Source organism: Dermacentor andersoni, chromosome 7 (assembly GCF_023375885.2).
Source record: "Dermacentor andersoni chromosome 7, qqDerAnde1_hic_scaffold, whole genome shotgun sequence".
Classification (NCBI taxonomy): Eukaryota; Metazoa; Arthropoda; class Arachnida; order Ixodida; family Ixodidae; genus Dermacentor; species Dermacentor andersoni.
Window position 1 is genome coordinate 122,626,520 of NC_092820.1, and position 16,667 is coordinate 122,643,186.

General features: G+C 43.9%; 1 protein-coding gene across 1 annotated transcript; it reads left to right on the forward strand.

The window, feature by feature from the left end:
* The first annotated feature begins 139 nt into the window (after positions 1-139).
* On the forward strand, positions 140-15,531 carry LOC126533895 (THAP domain-containing protein 1-like). The gene is made up of 4 exons (XM_072289312.1): positions 140-918; positions 10,170-10,395; positions 10,749-10,897; positions 10,962-15,531. Exons 1-3 carry the CDS (start codon positions 598-600, stop codon positions 10,757-10,759), a joined length of 558 nt encoding a protein of 185 aa, XP_072145413.1. The 5' UTR covers positions 140-597; the 3' UTR covers positions 10,760-10,897; positions 10,962-15,531.
* The last annotated feature ends 1,136 nt before the right edge of the window (positions 15,532-16,667 follow it).

Consider the following 16,667-nt stretch of genomic DNA (forward strand, 5'->3'; position numbering starts at 1 on the left):
GTGGATTCGAACACCGCCAATTTGGAATCGCTGACATATAACGTGCAAGCATCGCATTAGAAATATCAGGCAATAAAAATGTTTAAAGAGGGTTTCTGTTTTTAGAGCTCACTTCCAGATGCAAGCAGTGAAATGTCATTTCATCAGCACGCGCGGCTCTTCACTCAATGTTGCAGAAGGAAGGAGAACACGAACATTGAGGTCTTGGCTGTAACGGTTTTTCTAAGGAGCAACGATCCTGCTATCTCGCGCAGAAAGCCCGCCACTGCGTAATTTACAGCGGCCGAACCAGCCCCAACCCGCCCTGCATTCTGTCGCTGCTCGCAGTAGGTGCGCTGCAGCCACAACTCCAACCGCGGGCGTTCCATAGACTATCCTGACGATGCTAGTGGTGACCGGAAACCGCGGCGTAGTGACGTCAACAATGGTGTTTCGTTCCTGCGCAGTCTCCGCGAATGTGCTTGACCGTGCTTGTTTCTGCTAGCGTGCCGTGATAATCTGCTTCGATCGACCCTGCATTCCTTTGTTGGTGTGTTTGCGTTTATGTAGAGTGGTATAGTCAACGTGCGCAGCATCAATTGAAGTGGTGGGCCGATCATGCCGGCTTTCTGTGCAGCCTACGGTTGCACGAGCACCAGCGGCCGCGACGATGTTGTCTTCCATTGCTTCCCGCAAGACAAGAAGCTTGCAACTAAGTGGGAGGCTGCTGTGAGGCGAAAGAATTTCAAGCCCTCAAGAACAACAGTGCTGTGCTCCAACCACTTCCGTGACGACGATTACTACCAGAATTTATCAATAATGCGTGCGTTGGGTTTGCCAATCAAGTCGGCTCGACTAAGGCCCGGAGCAGTTCCGTCAGTGTTCGTGTACACAAGGAGCTCGTCAAGGCCAGCTTTCGCGCAAAGAAAGAAGCTTGAGGTAAGAACCTGACCGCGCGAACCGTTGTTCAGTTTAGTTTACTACGTGTAAACTACTGATTGCGACAATGCTTTTTATTGCGAAAGCAATACTGCTCGCACTTTCGGCCCATCGGTGGTCGTGGCACCTCGATCCTTACTGCACACTTGATCAGCTGTGAACGTGCAAGAACTGCTTGTACTGGCTGACTTCACTGCACAGTTTTGATTTACTTTTCTTCAGCGTGTCGTTTTATACTGTTTTATCCCCACAAGAAAAGGCCGTTTGCCTGCTTTTCGCATTGTTGCACGAGTTCTACATGATTGTACAGGAGGGTACGTTGTCACTGTGCCACTATAGCAAGCAATTTACTTAATCTACTAGCTGTACAGTTAATTACCTTGCAGAGCAAGTGTTCATACAGATGCAGTAAGGATACAAAGTCCACAACATAGTCAATGTTTATTGGTTTCTGTGCAAGAAAAAAATTATCCAGAGAAGAGGTGCAACTTAACGTGCATGTAATGTTGTATTCAAGCCACGGATTTAATGCTATCGTAGCAAATTCATTACAATAGCCTACACTTTCGCTTTGTCAAATTTAATAAGAGGCAAGATAAGCTTTCAAGATGCATCGGGAAATCCATGCTTGAAAACCGACAAGAAAATGCAACTGAACGGTACCGCATTCAGCGCAACGTTGAAACTTCGGGTATTTTGCTGTCTTGTCATTTGCCCTTGCCGAGGTTGAAATAATTCAAGCTGCTCCGTAAGCGCGATTTTTGCATGCTACTCAACAAAAGAAAATTGTGACGACCTCGTCGTCTGCTGGGGATCGAACACCTCCTAGCACTGACAACTCGCAAAGGCGTACGAAGCAAATGTAAAAATGCACTTTATTTGCTGCGTAGCGTGTCAACAAACGTACATAAATGGGAGAATCGAATATGCGGTACAAGTTTTTTATTCTCCCTTCGCGTACGTACCGAATTCGACGATCCACGTTTCCGCGCATTGCACTTGTCGTGCGAGACGCCATTTTCCAAAACAAACAGGCGAAATAGCTCCATTGACAGCTCTCTGCGCAATTTCTACGGAAAATCGCAGCGATCGGTGCGACTGTGCGACCAACCGGTTGGTCGCAGCCGAAAATCGGGGGGTCGGCACTGCGACTGCGATTTTCATCGCAAACGACGGAAATCGCACTTCCGGTGCGACGAAAATCGCATCATGTGAAACAGGCTTTACATGTTTCTAGTAAGTTTCTAATAAGTTTGTGATCACATATATTAGTGTGTAAACCCATATAACGATATCCGCTGCGATTACTATCTTTATAAGTAATGAAATATCATGCTACTTGCAAGAACATATATCACCCGAGGATTTTAGCACAAATTTTTGCATTTCAACTATGCACAATATGTGGTTTATTCACTAAAAGACCACAAACTGGGATTTTTTGCCATGACAAACTTATTCCAAACTTTACTCACATACAGGCAAAAAAAAAAATTATAGACAGAAATATTGTTCCTTAATTTGTTCACCTGCCACTGCGCCTTTAGCATTCTGCTGCTAACACAAGGGGAGGGGTTGATTTGCCAGCCATGGAAGTCGCATTTCGATGGGAGTCATAGGTGAAAAAAAAAGCTCTTGCACTTAGATTTAGTTCATCACCTTTTATTGAACCCTTACACTTCAAAATACTATTGCATAGGGGGGCATGCTTATGCAAAATCTAACACCAATAGAAAGCAAAGGGCGGAATTGTAAAACAACCATCTTTCGTGATAATTCGAGCGTGTAAATATTCATTGCATCAATATGTATTGTTCAACAGCACTGCACAAATAAGCATGATCAGGTATAGCAAGTACTCTGTCAGGAAGCTGGTTCTACAGATGTATAAATGTGAAGGCATGAATGCTCATACTACATCGCACACATAGCACAAAGAAAACCTTTTTCAAGAGTTGGCCCTTCTGGCAGATATGAGTGGGCCATAAGCAGCAGAAACTTTATTGCAGGACATTGTGTAATACGGCTTATGAAAGAATGAAGAGAGTGAAGAGGCTTTTAACAGCAGTACCTCATGCTGCTCTAATAAGAGGAACAATGAGCAAAAACATTTCTGGTAGAGCACTTAAACAGTAACTTTCTGAAAGACAGAAAATTCCAGGTGATAGTTGGAGGTACATTTGGCCCACACACACCAAAAACAAGGGCATACTACAAGAGACACTACAGCCTATGGTGTATTACAGTCTATGGGAAAGCTATCTTATACAGAAATCAAGAATGATGCAACAAGCCCTCGACAACACTGCAGACTTTCTTGGCCAGTATGGCCTCTCGCTTTCTGATAAGTCAGCTCATATCAACGTCGAAAAAAAAATAAAGACTAGAATCAAGAACTACCCCAGATTGCACATTGTGATCCACATAGCTGGACAAATATGCCCGCAAGTCAACATCCACAAATGCTCAGCTAGTGTAAGCCCATGACGGCAGAGCCAGCACGTGGGTGAAACAATTATGCAATGCCTGGATGCAACTTCCACACCTGGTAAAAAGAATAATCTCGAAATAATGGGGGTGGACGAGTGGATACTATAGAAAATCGCAGATGCTGTGCTTGTGTCCAAGGTATGGTACGGTATGAATTACCAGCAGCACACAAAAAAGACAACTCATCGAATACAGGCATTGGGTAGTAATAACAGGTCTTTCCAACTTTACCATGCTTGAAGACCTCTATGAGAAAGAGCTAACGAACAAGCACCTAGACAGAGTAGAGTTGCAGCCTGCAGCACAAATTCTTTGTCTCAAGAGCTCAGAACCTCGACCCAAGATACTATGCCAGCTAGCATATGAGATGCAAAGACGACTACCCCTCCCTTCAGAAACACAACCTCGGGAGTACCTGAACTTGAAACACAACAGGCCCATACTGTGGAATATGGGGGCAAACAATTAGGCCAGGAGACTATATGCAACTGCCAAATACACAGAGGAGGTTGCTAATCATGAAGATGCAAGCAAACATAAGGCACATATGGCATAGCAATAGCAGTGTAAAGTAGTATGACACTACATAAAACTAAACCCCATATAAGTGAGTGCCATTCCAGGTCATCCTACACCTAGAAAAGCTGAACTGAAAGCAATCAAAGCAGCACTTGTGCAGATTACACCCTGCACAACACCCTGCCTGGATTCACCAGAAACTGTCTGGGCCTGCACATCACACAGGATTGTCAGGAAAATCAGGAGACTGACACGCGACTTGCGAGCACATGGCCAGAAATTAAATTACAGGATACATAGCCATGCAGATATTCTAGGACACAAGCGGGCTTATAAGCCTGACATAACTGAAAACTAGATGAGTTAGTGTGTATTCATTATTAACTAAAGTGCAACAGATAGACAACAGACAAGAACGAAGCGCTCTGTGTGTTCACTTCGTTCCTGTCCATCGGATTTCTGTTGCACTATAGGTAATGAATTCATAAGGCTGCACAGGAGAAGAATGATACCTCTGCCCAAGGGCCCGATCTCACATCCAAATCCACGCGTGTGCACACACACACACACACACACACACACACACACACACACACACACACACACACACACACACACACACACACACACACACACACACACACACAATGTTGCAAGAGTGCATAGCATGAAGCGGTATCAACAGGATGACACTAGATATGGATGAGGACTAACTTTCAACTGAGGTTCATTTGTAAAAATGTGGCGAGTTATATAAATTACCAGAAAAAAAAAGGACGATGAGCAAAACGAGAACAAGGTGAAAGCAGGAGCCAACGTTTCGACAAGTGGACTTGTCTTCTTCAAGGTCCACGTGTGGAAACGTTGGCTCCTACTTTCACCTTGTTCTCATGTTGCTCATCGTCTTGAATTTCCATCTCCTGCCTTCCCCGAGTTTTCCCCAGAAAAAGAAAGACATCTTTGAAGGATAGATAAAAATTGGTGCTTGATGCAGCCAAACATAACTAAAAATGCTACAGAAAGAAAATAGAGAAAAATTCCAAGTGCAGGAAAAAATCATTACAATTGCCAATCCTGCATGCCAGCACCTTTCAAGAAACACTGTTGTTATTCCAATAGACAGACTGACAGCTTGCTTATGCAAGCACATTCTTCCAGTTCCATGCCATTGGGAAAAAAATGAGTTTCCTGGAAGGTAGCTACATGCACACTTGGTGATCGCAATGTTTCTTTTCCCTGGACTTGTATATCTTTATGTATTTTCTCCCTTTCCGGTTTTTATGTTTGGTTTCATCAAGCACTAGTTTTTATCAAGTTTTATTGCTGTACTACTTTCTGGTAACCTTTATAGATCACTGCATTTTGACAATAAACCTTTTAATTAGCAATGAGCGTACCCTGTTCTTACTGCTTTACACTATACATTCTTGCTACATCGGCCAAATAAAAGATTTTATAAGGTACACAGAAGCATCATAAGGGCAATTAAAGTTACTTGTTGCAGTCTAATAAAATAAAGAATAGACGGGCTGCAAACGGCACCAGAGAACACATAGGACGAACAAGAAAGCCGAGATGATCTAACAACCCAAAGTTTAATGTACACACTGAGTAAATGATGGCTGGAAATAAACCGTACACAAAAAGGAGAAGCAAAAAATTAATGTTTGTTTCCTGACAGGAAATGCATCCTTTTCTAACGGAGGCCATGCTGACAAGATGAACCCAGCATTTTTAGATCTACAGCTTCCGTAATTTCTCTAGGCAGCCGATCTGTACAGAATGCTAGCTTTTTCCTCTACAATGCACGCTCAGATGTGGAGAGTGCATTGTAGAGGAAGAAGCTAGCATTCTGTGGAGATCGGCTGCCTATAGAAATTATGGATGCTGTAGATGCAAATACACTGGGAGAATCTTGTGTCAGCATGGCCGCTGTTACACTTTCAGAGATGGATGCGTTTCCTGTTGGGATCTATTTGGACACGCATCAGATCTTGCTTCTGCTTTTTGTGTAAATTCGATTTATTGCTTGTCGACCAGCATTTACTCAGCATGTTCAATAAACTTTCCTTTGTTCATACACCTCATGATTGTCTTGGTCTCTAGCAGAAAGGTGTTCATTCTTTTCACAGTGAAGCTGTATATGCCTATAGGCGAAACACTCATGGTCCGATCCCAAAAACCCTAGTGTAGGGGTGTGAGCCATTGTTTAAGGGGGTGTGAGCTATTGCTTCGTCTTGCATGATGGACGGAGACATTTCTTGTTGGGTAGACTTAGAAATGCTTATGCATTTCAAACGTACATTTATTTGCGTATTATTGCAGGGAAGGGACACAGAGGGGGATGGGGTTAAGACAAGGTCATGATGTCATTATTATCTCGCAGCAAAGGTGTGGTGGGCCATTGGCTAAACCGATAGTGATGTCGTTTCTCTAGCAGCAGAGCGCGCGTGCAGCAGTCTCTCTCTGACTTCCCAATAGGTCCAAAATGTGTCCCTGTATTTAATTAAATGAAATGTGCAGCCCCGGTGTGTCACTTCGTAACTACAGTGCATAACTGAGTCATAAACATTATGATTAACGCATTACAAAACACAAGTGCGTAACATAATTCAGAAAGACTTTGATGGACCCGCTGGATTAACACAATGAACCACTCATTGCACTTTCCATGATGGTGATCTTGCAAAATGCAATGTGTGGCATTCCAAATAAACAATGTGATAAACCCAAGCCAAACATGTGCATAACCTCATTAAGAAACCCAGACATAACCAATAATATAGAAAGGCTTGAATAAACCATTGGAATTAACCCAGCGATAAACACCGGGGCCGCACATTTCAGCTTCGCTGGTTTACCGTCTGTACAGGGTGCATGGGCAGTAACTTTTTCTGTTATTGTTTGTTAAGTATTGCATAATGTTGTGCCAGTAAAACACATTGGGCTAGTTGGTGCAATGTATTGGTATTGCTTTTCTTGCTGGCTTTTTTCTTAATGTTGTGCCCTTCTTCCTTTTGTAACAACTTTTTTCTTCCCCCTTGCATAATACTCCAACCTTGCAGCCTGCAAGGTATATAAATAAATAAGTACATAAGCACGTCATTCATTCATCTGCATACACCTCGCACCATTCCTTGCTCAACAAACGTCACTGCGTTGACGTGTCGCAGCGTGCATCTACATTAACTGCCGTTTGCGTTTCGGTATGGTTTGTGAACAGTGTAATGCATAAAGATTACATGACATTAAGGTTGTGACCTATGCGGTGCATAAGCAAACCTTGCAAAAAATGCCATGTTGGATTGTTGAAAATAAAACAAATTGTATATATCGCAGTTACTTTAACAGCATTTAATTGACCTCTTGACAAAAACTTCACTTCGCATAGATTCCAACACGTACGCTGAATCTGCAGTTTTCTTTTTTGCTTATTAATGCAGTCGTTACTGCATGGGCACATTGTAGATTTGAAAACAAAGTGAAATAAATTTGTTTGTTGCAATATAACAATATGTGTAGATCACTGCGATTGTAACACCAGAACTTGATACAAACATGCACACTATAGGATGCAGACAAATGCTCAGGACAAACTCCAGAATGTTTGCATCCTGATACTTATGAAAGTGAACGGTTTCATTCCGTGGCTGTCAATGAGGGGGAGAGAGAAAACTTAATTGTGTTTGTGGAACAAAAACGCATTGATAAGTTTAGACATATAGTCATTGCTTAACACTTTCGAAATGAATAATTATAGCTTGCTATCGACATTGAAGCAGCCTTTCGACAGCAAGAAAAGGAATCAGTTTTTCCAGCTCTGAACATTGAATTGCAGGAAATGCAAGCAGGCATAAAATTCTACCAATAGAATCTGTTTAGGAATACCAAATTGGAATAAACATTGAGGCTTGCATTTGTACTTTCTCTGGCTGAGCAATCTAGCTTGAAATGACTTCCATAAGCATGTCGTAACAATGTTGATCTAATACAGGTTAACTGTGCAATTAGCTTAAGAAATCTGGATGATTGCTATAAATTACAGTGATTAAACTATAATATCTAATAACACTAATAATATAATAATAATATTTATTTCCACAAAACAGGCTAACCGTGAGAGCCGTGCGAGGCTGAGCATAAAGCTGAAAAATTCTACGGCAAGTGCGCCTGCCGTGGGCCTACGATCCTGCATTATGAATAGCGCGTATTGATATGGTCTTCTTGTTAGAAGTTCCGAGTATACTACCAGCGCGAGACACGGGACAACAAAGTGGACGAGAAGCGTGTCTTTTAGAATGCTATGTTACAACGTACAGGTTTCTACAAAAGTGACGGTAACTGCTCGAAACATTTGATGCGCCGGCTTTTGCGCCTTTAGAAATATTTAGAGAGGGCTCCCATATATATATTCGCAGCGCAAGCACAGCGATGGACGAACCAGGCTAGCGCTAAGGTTGAATTTCACAACACAATTCTCATTCCACGTCGTAATCACACAGATCGTTTGAGGCTTCGTTCAGGGGCACACGCGGGCGTTCGGGTTGGTGCTTCTTGTTGCGTTTGGCGTTAGAATATGGCTAGGAGCAGGCACCACATATGCGCAATGACGGGCAATATACACGCATCATTTCTCCAGAAGCTGACGCCGAGCATGGGTAGCGCGAGGATCTTGTTGGGCTGACACGACAACTTCGTAACGTTTTTAAATTAGTAAACGTACATATTATTTGCTTCTAATCAAGATAAGTCAATAATATTATAGTGTAAACGTTTTATTCACTACAATAAAATAATTATGCAGCGTGTGCCATGAAACCTGGCTGTAAGCAACCCTGGGCGTCGCACCAGTCGCATTGTTAAAATGGTTAAAATCGCAATCATGTGAAATGAGCCCTCTAAAAATCGCATTGCGACGCGTGCGACAGCACCGATGTTCGTCGTTGCAGTCGCAGCATGTGAAACAACCTTCACACAGCTGCGCGTCACGTGTCCTTGTGACGTCACGCCAGACCGAGAGACAGGGCCCCAGCTCGCGGCATCGATGGTGGAGGCGAAGCCTTGCGCGCCGCTGCTGCGGCGCTACCGAGAGAGGGTGCTCGCTGGTGTGACGTCACGCTAGGAGGATAAATGGGGCTACAGCTCGGCTCCTCGTAGTGGTCGGCGCGCTGCCTTGCGCTATGTCGGATGATGTGTACAAGGCGTGGCTGGAATGATCTGCTGCGGCCAAGCGACGGCGCCTTGCTGAAGAAACAGAAGAAGAATGAGAAGAACGGCGAGCTAAACAACGTGCGTATGCAGCAGCGTGGCGAGCACGCCAATCAACATCGCTTGATGCGGGTGCATCTACAAGTTCAGGGCCAAGTTTAATGAGTGGTGGTAACGGTAGCGAAACCATGGAGACAACCAGTGGTTCGGAGACAAGTTTCATGGACGCTCTTAATGCCGAAGAGACTATCATGGATGCTTCAAATGGTGACGATGCTGCATCTATGAATAGTATAGAACGCTACAACTTCAAGAGAAGAAAGTGCCGTGCTGAAGAAACGCTGGAACAGAGAGTAGAGCGGCTTGCTAAAAGAAGAATGCAGTATGCAGCCAAGAAGGGAGAATGCAACGAGGCGAGACGAAAGCAGAGAGCCCAAGAGAAGGAGGAGCGCTTGAATAACAAGGCGCAGCCAAGGGTATTGCTTTCGCAATCTTCCAGGCTTAACCAAGCTAAGCCTTCAGCCAATTTTTTCTTTGTCCTCGGAGCGCCGAGAAAGCGTCTGCCTCGAGAAGGCTCCCGGCTCCCGGCAAATAAAACATAAGAAAAGCCTGTAGCATCGAGTGGCGCATTTAAAAATGAAAATGAGGGAAACCACAATGCAAGAGACATCTCCTTTATGAACACGGAGGAGTAGGATAGTCTACGTAGCCTCCTTCCTTCAAATGTTTCATAACCTTCAAAAGACGTGTCACAGAGGTCTGGGAGCAGACTTTTTAGCTATATGGCAATCATTAAAGCCTATTCTAGCTGCCCAAATGAATACAAGTATGGAGAAGCTAACATATATATAGATGGTGCCTCTTTGCCTAGAAATGGCATGTGTGATTTGCAATGCAGCTGCAAAATTCATCTGTGCCATAAAGCGAGCGTTGAAGTAATTTTTTCAAGACACGGAAAGATTTTACTTGTATTGAAGTGCACTTTCCTTTGTCCTGTTTGCAGCAAGAGTAGCATATGTTTTTTGCATTTTCAGGTTCCTACTGAACTGTTAGGCGACATGGCTTGCACTGAAGACTGCTCTACAAGAAACTTGCCACTAGTAGATGATGCCCAAGAACCAGCACTGATCTCCCATAAAGGTGACAAGTGCGTTCAAGTCATCGTGCGGCCTGCAAACTGCTCTAAGGCATCACAGGTGAACATGAAAAGAAAAGTCAAATCAAAGGCAGCACAGACAAAGCCTTGTGGTGTTTCTATAGGTATGTATGCTCTATTAAATTTAGCATGCCTTTTTCAGTGTGCCCCAGCTGCATGCTTTCTTTCAGTAAGTGGAATAATTTATGGGCTGTAATAAGGGAATTGTTGATGACTACACTGATGCCACAATGTTCATTACAATGTTCAAGTATTTGTTAGGAGCAGGTTTGTCATTGCTTGGCTGCTTTTGGAGTCCAAGCCATGGCCTACAGATTGCTTTGCCTGGCTGTAGTTTGTTTAATTAACAATCACTGTTTCTACTTTGTATGTTGTTTCCTGCATCTCTTGGCTGTATCAACTTGTTTCACGATTCAATGGCCCGAAGTGACAAAATGATTAAATGTAACTGTTCCAGGACTCGGTTAGCAGCCACGCACTGCCATGGGAACAGTGAGAGAAGGCAGGCACGCACACAGGATGGCACTTCTAGGTGGATTGTGAAATACCCGAAAGCCACAGGAGGCAATGCGGTTGCCTGTCCTGTAACGGAGCAACCCACACGTGGTAAGCTGATGGTATTACGCTTTATTTGTGCACACACACATTGTTTTGTGAAATCCTAATGCAGGCTATGTGAAGAGACTACCGGATGTGGTTATGCTGGATGCTGCGACAGTGTTACGGACGAGAATGGCCACAAATGCGAAGATTCTGCCGTCTCTCGGCAGCCACTTTCCTAAAGCATCAATGGAAGAGCTCGTAAACAGGCGGAGAACAAGATTCAACAAGTAGTTAGATATAAATGGTCTTGTAGCAAAATGTAGCGAGAATGCCAACAATATGAAAAGCTGGCTTGCGCCTAAAACAAGCCATTGTGGACTCGTGACACAGTGCATGACAAACTACCTTTGCGACAGCTTAACGACATCCATATAACTTTATACATATGTGTTTGTGTATGCTAGGATTGGCTGTTTTTCTATTTTACGTGTGTGGCAACCAGATAAAATGACACCGAATAAAATGCATATGTGCTTCCAAATTCACTTTTTACTTATTGTGCCAAAAGCTTTTACTACATGCATGAAAGTTGTAAAGTCACATGGCAAGTGATGCAAAAGTGGTTCATAATGTCAAGAGCGGTGCATGCAGCGATTCAGTTTCTTTACTAACACATGTTTAAATACTCCGACACAGCTTGAAAAATGTTTGAACCCTGTGTACACTCCATTTTGAGGTGGGTATTTCTTCCGGATAGCACACAGGACACAATTTGGCAGAATGTGCCTCTTGTGCTTGCCCATTCTTCTCCATATGAGCCATGCAAATTGCCGATATGCAGCATATCTCAACTGCCTGTGGATGTGAAAGTAAATTATATTACAGCACATATCTGATCTATATCAAATCTCACCTGTTTGTGGAATCTTTGTCACCTTTTCCTGATAAAGTGGTACCTTGCTGCACCAGTGCCACTTCAAGCACAGTCCTGTTCAGACAAGTCTTCAAATTTTCATGACCTTGTGATGCATTGTGCATGCTTCTGCTTTTGAGTGATTTCGTTAATTTCTTGACAGCAGCAGCAGTCCTGTTCATTGGGGTACAGTGATGGCACGAACACATATTAAGAGTGAAGTGTGTTTAAAATGGCATCACTGAGCTACCAAAAAAGCATTTGCATTCATGAACACATGCAAAGAACTAGTAACAAATTACAAAGTGCACCTTAGCTTGATACATTATTGAGCGCACAGCAGGTTTGCCACAGCCAGACCTGTGATTTGGCCTGCGCAGTTGCTGTATATGACCACAGTATGAGAGAGGACGACTTGCTACTAGCAGGCTTTCTAAACACAACGCGAAAATATAGGAGGAACGAACACCAAGACGGGACGGGTGTGGATGGACGGATGATAACTGGTGTTGGAAAGCCTTATGAATACACGAATTCGCCCAAACCTGCATTTTGATTTACTGCTAGCTCCTTCGTGTTAGCACGCTGAACGGAAAGTGCATGTTTATCTCCCACCCTTGACGCAGGTTTCGTCGCAAAGCGCCACGAATTTTCTATTTGCACGTGTGTTGTAAAACAGCCTGCATACAGCTACCATAACGCAGTGCAAGTGTAGAGTTTGCATGTGCTGGAAAGCCAGCACACGCCAGGACACTACGCTCCCCCTTCTCTCGCGCACAGCAAGAAACCATAGAATAAATGGCAAGAAACCGCCCGTCTCACGTAGCTGACGGAATTCGCCGCCTTTAGGGCCTGTTTGCACTCGAGCCGCCCATTGCTGCAAGCCGTACCGCACGCTTGCGGTCGCGCAAAAGATTGCACATATCAAATATTTGTGCACAAATTTCGGTTTCCAATGTGTGAGGTATACATTGTGTACACAGTGTAAACGGTAATTTGTGCACAAGTGCTGGATATGTGCAATATTTCACGAGAAAAGTTTGCCAAAGTCTGGTGCCTACTGTCAGCGGCAGGTGTGTTCGTGTACTGTATCGCTGTGTTTCTTGTCGGACGGGGTGAAGTGATGGAGCAAAACCATTCTCATGAGAAATGAGAAAAGCGTGCGCGCATGAAACAAACCTACGAGCGTCTCAACAGAAAATATTTGCAAAAGAAGCTTCCAACGCAAAGATTTGTCGCCGTCAACTTAGCGTGAACGAACGCTGTCAGCAGTGAGATAGCCGAGCATCTAACGGCGGTGTTCAAGCATGGTGTAGGACTTGAGACTGACTCCAACCAAATAACTGAATTCAGTTATTTGGTTGGAGTCAGTCTCAAGTCCTAATCAATTTCCCAACCAGACAGGCAATTCTGTCAAAATGTTTAGCTTCAAGTGTTGTGTTGCACCGTCGATTGATTGCTTTCCACAAGTGCTCACCGCGCGCACAAGCTGTAGAATGCGTGCTGTGGCACAGTCACGCATAAGATGTGTTGCCAGCGCTCAATATCGTTTTCCACAACATAGCTTTGCACTGCTTTTCGATTCTTGTGATATGTTGCAATTAAAGATTCCCAAGACAGTGTTAAGAGAACGATTTAAAAGAAGACATACGAGAAGGTAGGCACATCAGCTTGTGAACCCGCTCCTATAATAGCTCTACCCGCGTCTGTAAATGTATGTTTTCTTGTGTTTGTCAAATCTTTTTATTTCCCACATTTCTTTATATTTGAGATTTCCTTAGTTTTCGCGTTTGTGTGTGAATACGTGCCTGCTTCCATGCGTGTTTGTGCTTACTCTTATTTCTGTCCTTTTATTTTATCTTAGCATTTGTTTTTGCTAGTTTTCTTTCAGCAAAGTCTTTTTACACATTTTCGTTAACCGCTCTCATTCAAAGCACTAACTCCTGTACACTGCAGGGCTGGCCTCTTCCATCTCATTAAAACTTTTCTCACTGGTCTACCTCGTCTTCTCAATCTGCCTACTCGCTGTGTTTTCCGTTCTTGCTTCTTTTGTGGTTGCTGCAGTGTGATTAACCAACTTGCTCAAACCAAATTTTGATCGCCTATGAAAACAAAGGTTTACAGATACATTTTCTTAAAAGCGTTATGTGGGTTACACAGTAACTTTGCCTCTTACCACTGTTTGTATTTATGCATTGGTGCATGTGGCAGCTCGCCAGAAGTGCACATGAAAGGCTGCATATTGCGAAACAACACCTTGCTATGCTGTTGCATTTTTCATGCATTCAGTCTTAGTAAGCAGATGGTTTCGCTGCCCATCACCTATGATGGTAAAAAGTTTCAACACGAATAACATTGTGCAGTGGGGTATCATTTCCTGTCTGACGCTTTCATCGTTACAAAGACATTTTTCAGTAAATGGAGCCCAGGAAAGCAGTACACTGAGAGCTTTTGCAACTTTCACCTTTTATTTCTTGACCAATGTCATTGTCTGAACCTGGCCGTCGATCGCCATGCTGATGGCTTGTGAATTAAATAATTGCCTCAATAAAACACATTCAACTTTACTCGGCATTTTTTAGTACAAACAATGCTAGCAGAGTTATTCAGGGTGAATAATTGTGTTTACATTTGGTGTTACTTGCCTGGTCAGGTAAACGAATACAACAATGGCTGCGGTGCGACTGTGATTTGATGTGTAGACTGCAAACGGTGCCTTTCAAGCGTGCCCTCGACTACTGCTATTAACAGCTACCCAAATGAGTTTTATGGGCCTCACTTAGCTAATGTTTGATAATTGTTCTCTTATTTGCATTACTTGCCTGGGCCAGGTAGCCAAAATAAACAATGCCACCACATGAATGTGTTTTTGCATGCAAGCTGCCAACAGTGGCTTTCATTTTTGCACTGACTGCTGCCGTTTCACCAACAGTGGCGACAGCTTGACTGATTTGATGTGCAGACTGCAAACGGTGCCTTTCAAGCGTGCCCTCGACTACTGCTATTAATAGCTACCCAAATGAGTTTTCTGGGTCTCACTAGGCTAATGATGTTTGATAATTGTTCTCTTATTCGCATTACTTGCCTGAGCCATGTAACCGATATAAAGAATGCGACCATATGAATGTGCTTTCGCATGCAAACTGCTAAAAGTGGCGGTCAATTTCGCGTTGACTACTGCTGTTTCGCCTACAATGGCTACCACATGGCTGCGCTTTGAAGTGCAGATGCCAAAGGTACCTTTCAAGCGTGCCCCGACTACTGTTATTTCATCACAGGGCCCGTCATGCTCGTCGGTGGCTGCCCAATAGAGTATTTTGGGCCTTCTGACATTGGCATTATTCATCTCAACAGGCTGGAAAAAACAGTAGGGGCAGCACAACTACGTGAAAGCAGGCTGCCTAACAGGGACATTTTGCTCTGCATCGCACTTATTTGTTCAGGTGGATTTATGAAATTAAATGACTGTGCAGTGGAGTAAACCGAGCCGACGGTGTGTTTTTGTTGTTACTTGGCTGCATGTATTGGCTTTCAGGGGCATGTAAACTTGACGATGGCTGTGACACGGCTGCTATTGTTTTTCTTTCGACACGCAGGCTGCCAAGATTGGCGGTCAATTTCGCCTTGGCTGCTGCTGCTTCACCATAGGGCCCGTCAACTCTAGAATGGCTGCCCTAGTGAGCACTTTGGGCCTCACTAATGCCAATGATGCTTTATAACTGTTCTCTTATTCACAGTATTTGTGTGAGCCAGATAACCAAAATAAACAATGCAACCACATGAATGTGCTTTCGAGTGCAGGCTACTAAGAGTGGCTGTCAATTTCACGTTGACTACTGCTTTTTTGTGTGAAGCTGGACAGTGGCTGCCCGAATGAGCATTTTGGGCCCCACATAGTTATTCAGTGTTAATAACTGTATTTGCATTCAGATTTTCCTGCATTTCAGCATGTTTCCATGCCAATACTCATATTGAGCATGATCTGTGCAGGAGGTTGCTTTTTCAGAATTGAGCTTCCATTAAAAGGAATATGTCACCAAATGAACTGCTTATTTATTAGAAATGTAATGGGACAATGCTTGGCTGCTGCGAACCCACTGGCAAAACTTTGGTCGCCCTAATAAGGGCTGTTCTTTCGTTAAAAGAAGCTGTTAGGCTTCATCAAGTGGCTCAATGCCGGACAGCTCGCAGTCGGAGTCGCTTTCTTCACTGTCATATTCACCCAGTTGGATGATGATGGGTTGGATGTGGTCACTTCCAGACATATCAAGCCTGAACTTTGCCTCCAGGTCCATCATGTGGTGAGTTCTTCCTCCAGTATTTCGTCGTTACGTGCTTGACTTTTTTCCCTCAAGACATCTTTGACCGTGAACAGCTTGAAGTCTGTTGTCCGCAGTGATACCATTTTTCACCTTTGCCCACACGAGCTCGACAGGATTAAATTCGCAGTGGTACGGTGGGAGCCCGAGTACAATGAAACCGGCCCTTTCAGCTGCATTGTCTACGATGTTGCTCAGAAAGCGTGGCTTTACAGATGCTACCAACTCAAGCAGCTGCTTTTTAACCATCCTTTCGCTGTAGGCGATGTTTTTGCTTTTGAGCCACTCCTGTATTTTTTCCTTCTTCCAAGCTGTCGTTGGCAATTTCTCTTCTCGCTGGGAATGGTAAGGTACATTGTCCAACACAATGACACTACCAGCAGGCAACTTCTGCAGAACGTCATTAAACCATCCCTCGAAGCGATTGCCATCCATTTCTTCGTGGTAGTCACCTGTATTTTGGCCTCGGAATATATCCAAGCAGCCGTCAACGAAGCCATCCTCGCTGCCAATGTGCGTCACAATCAGGCGCTGGCCTTTTCCAGAAGGCTGTTTCAGACTCGTCGACAGGCCATTGCTTGAGCGTATAGGCGTCCGCTCT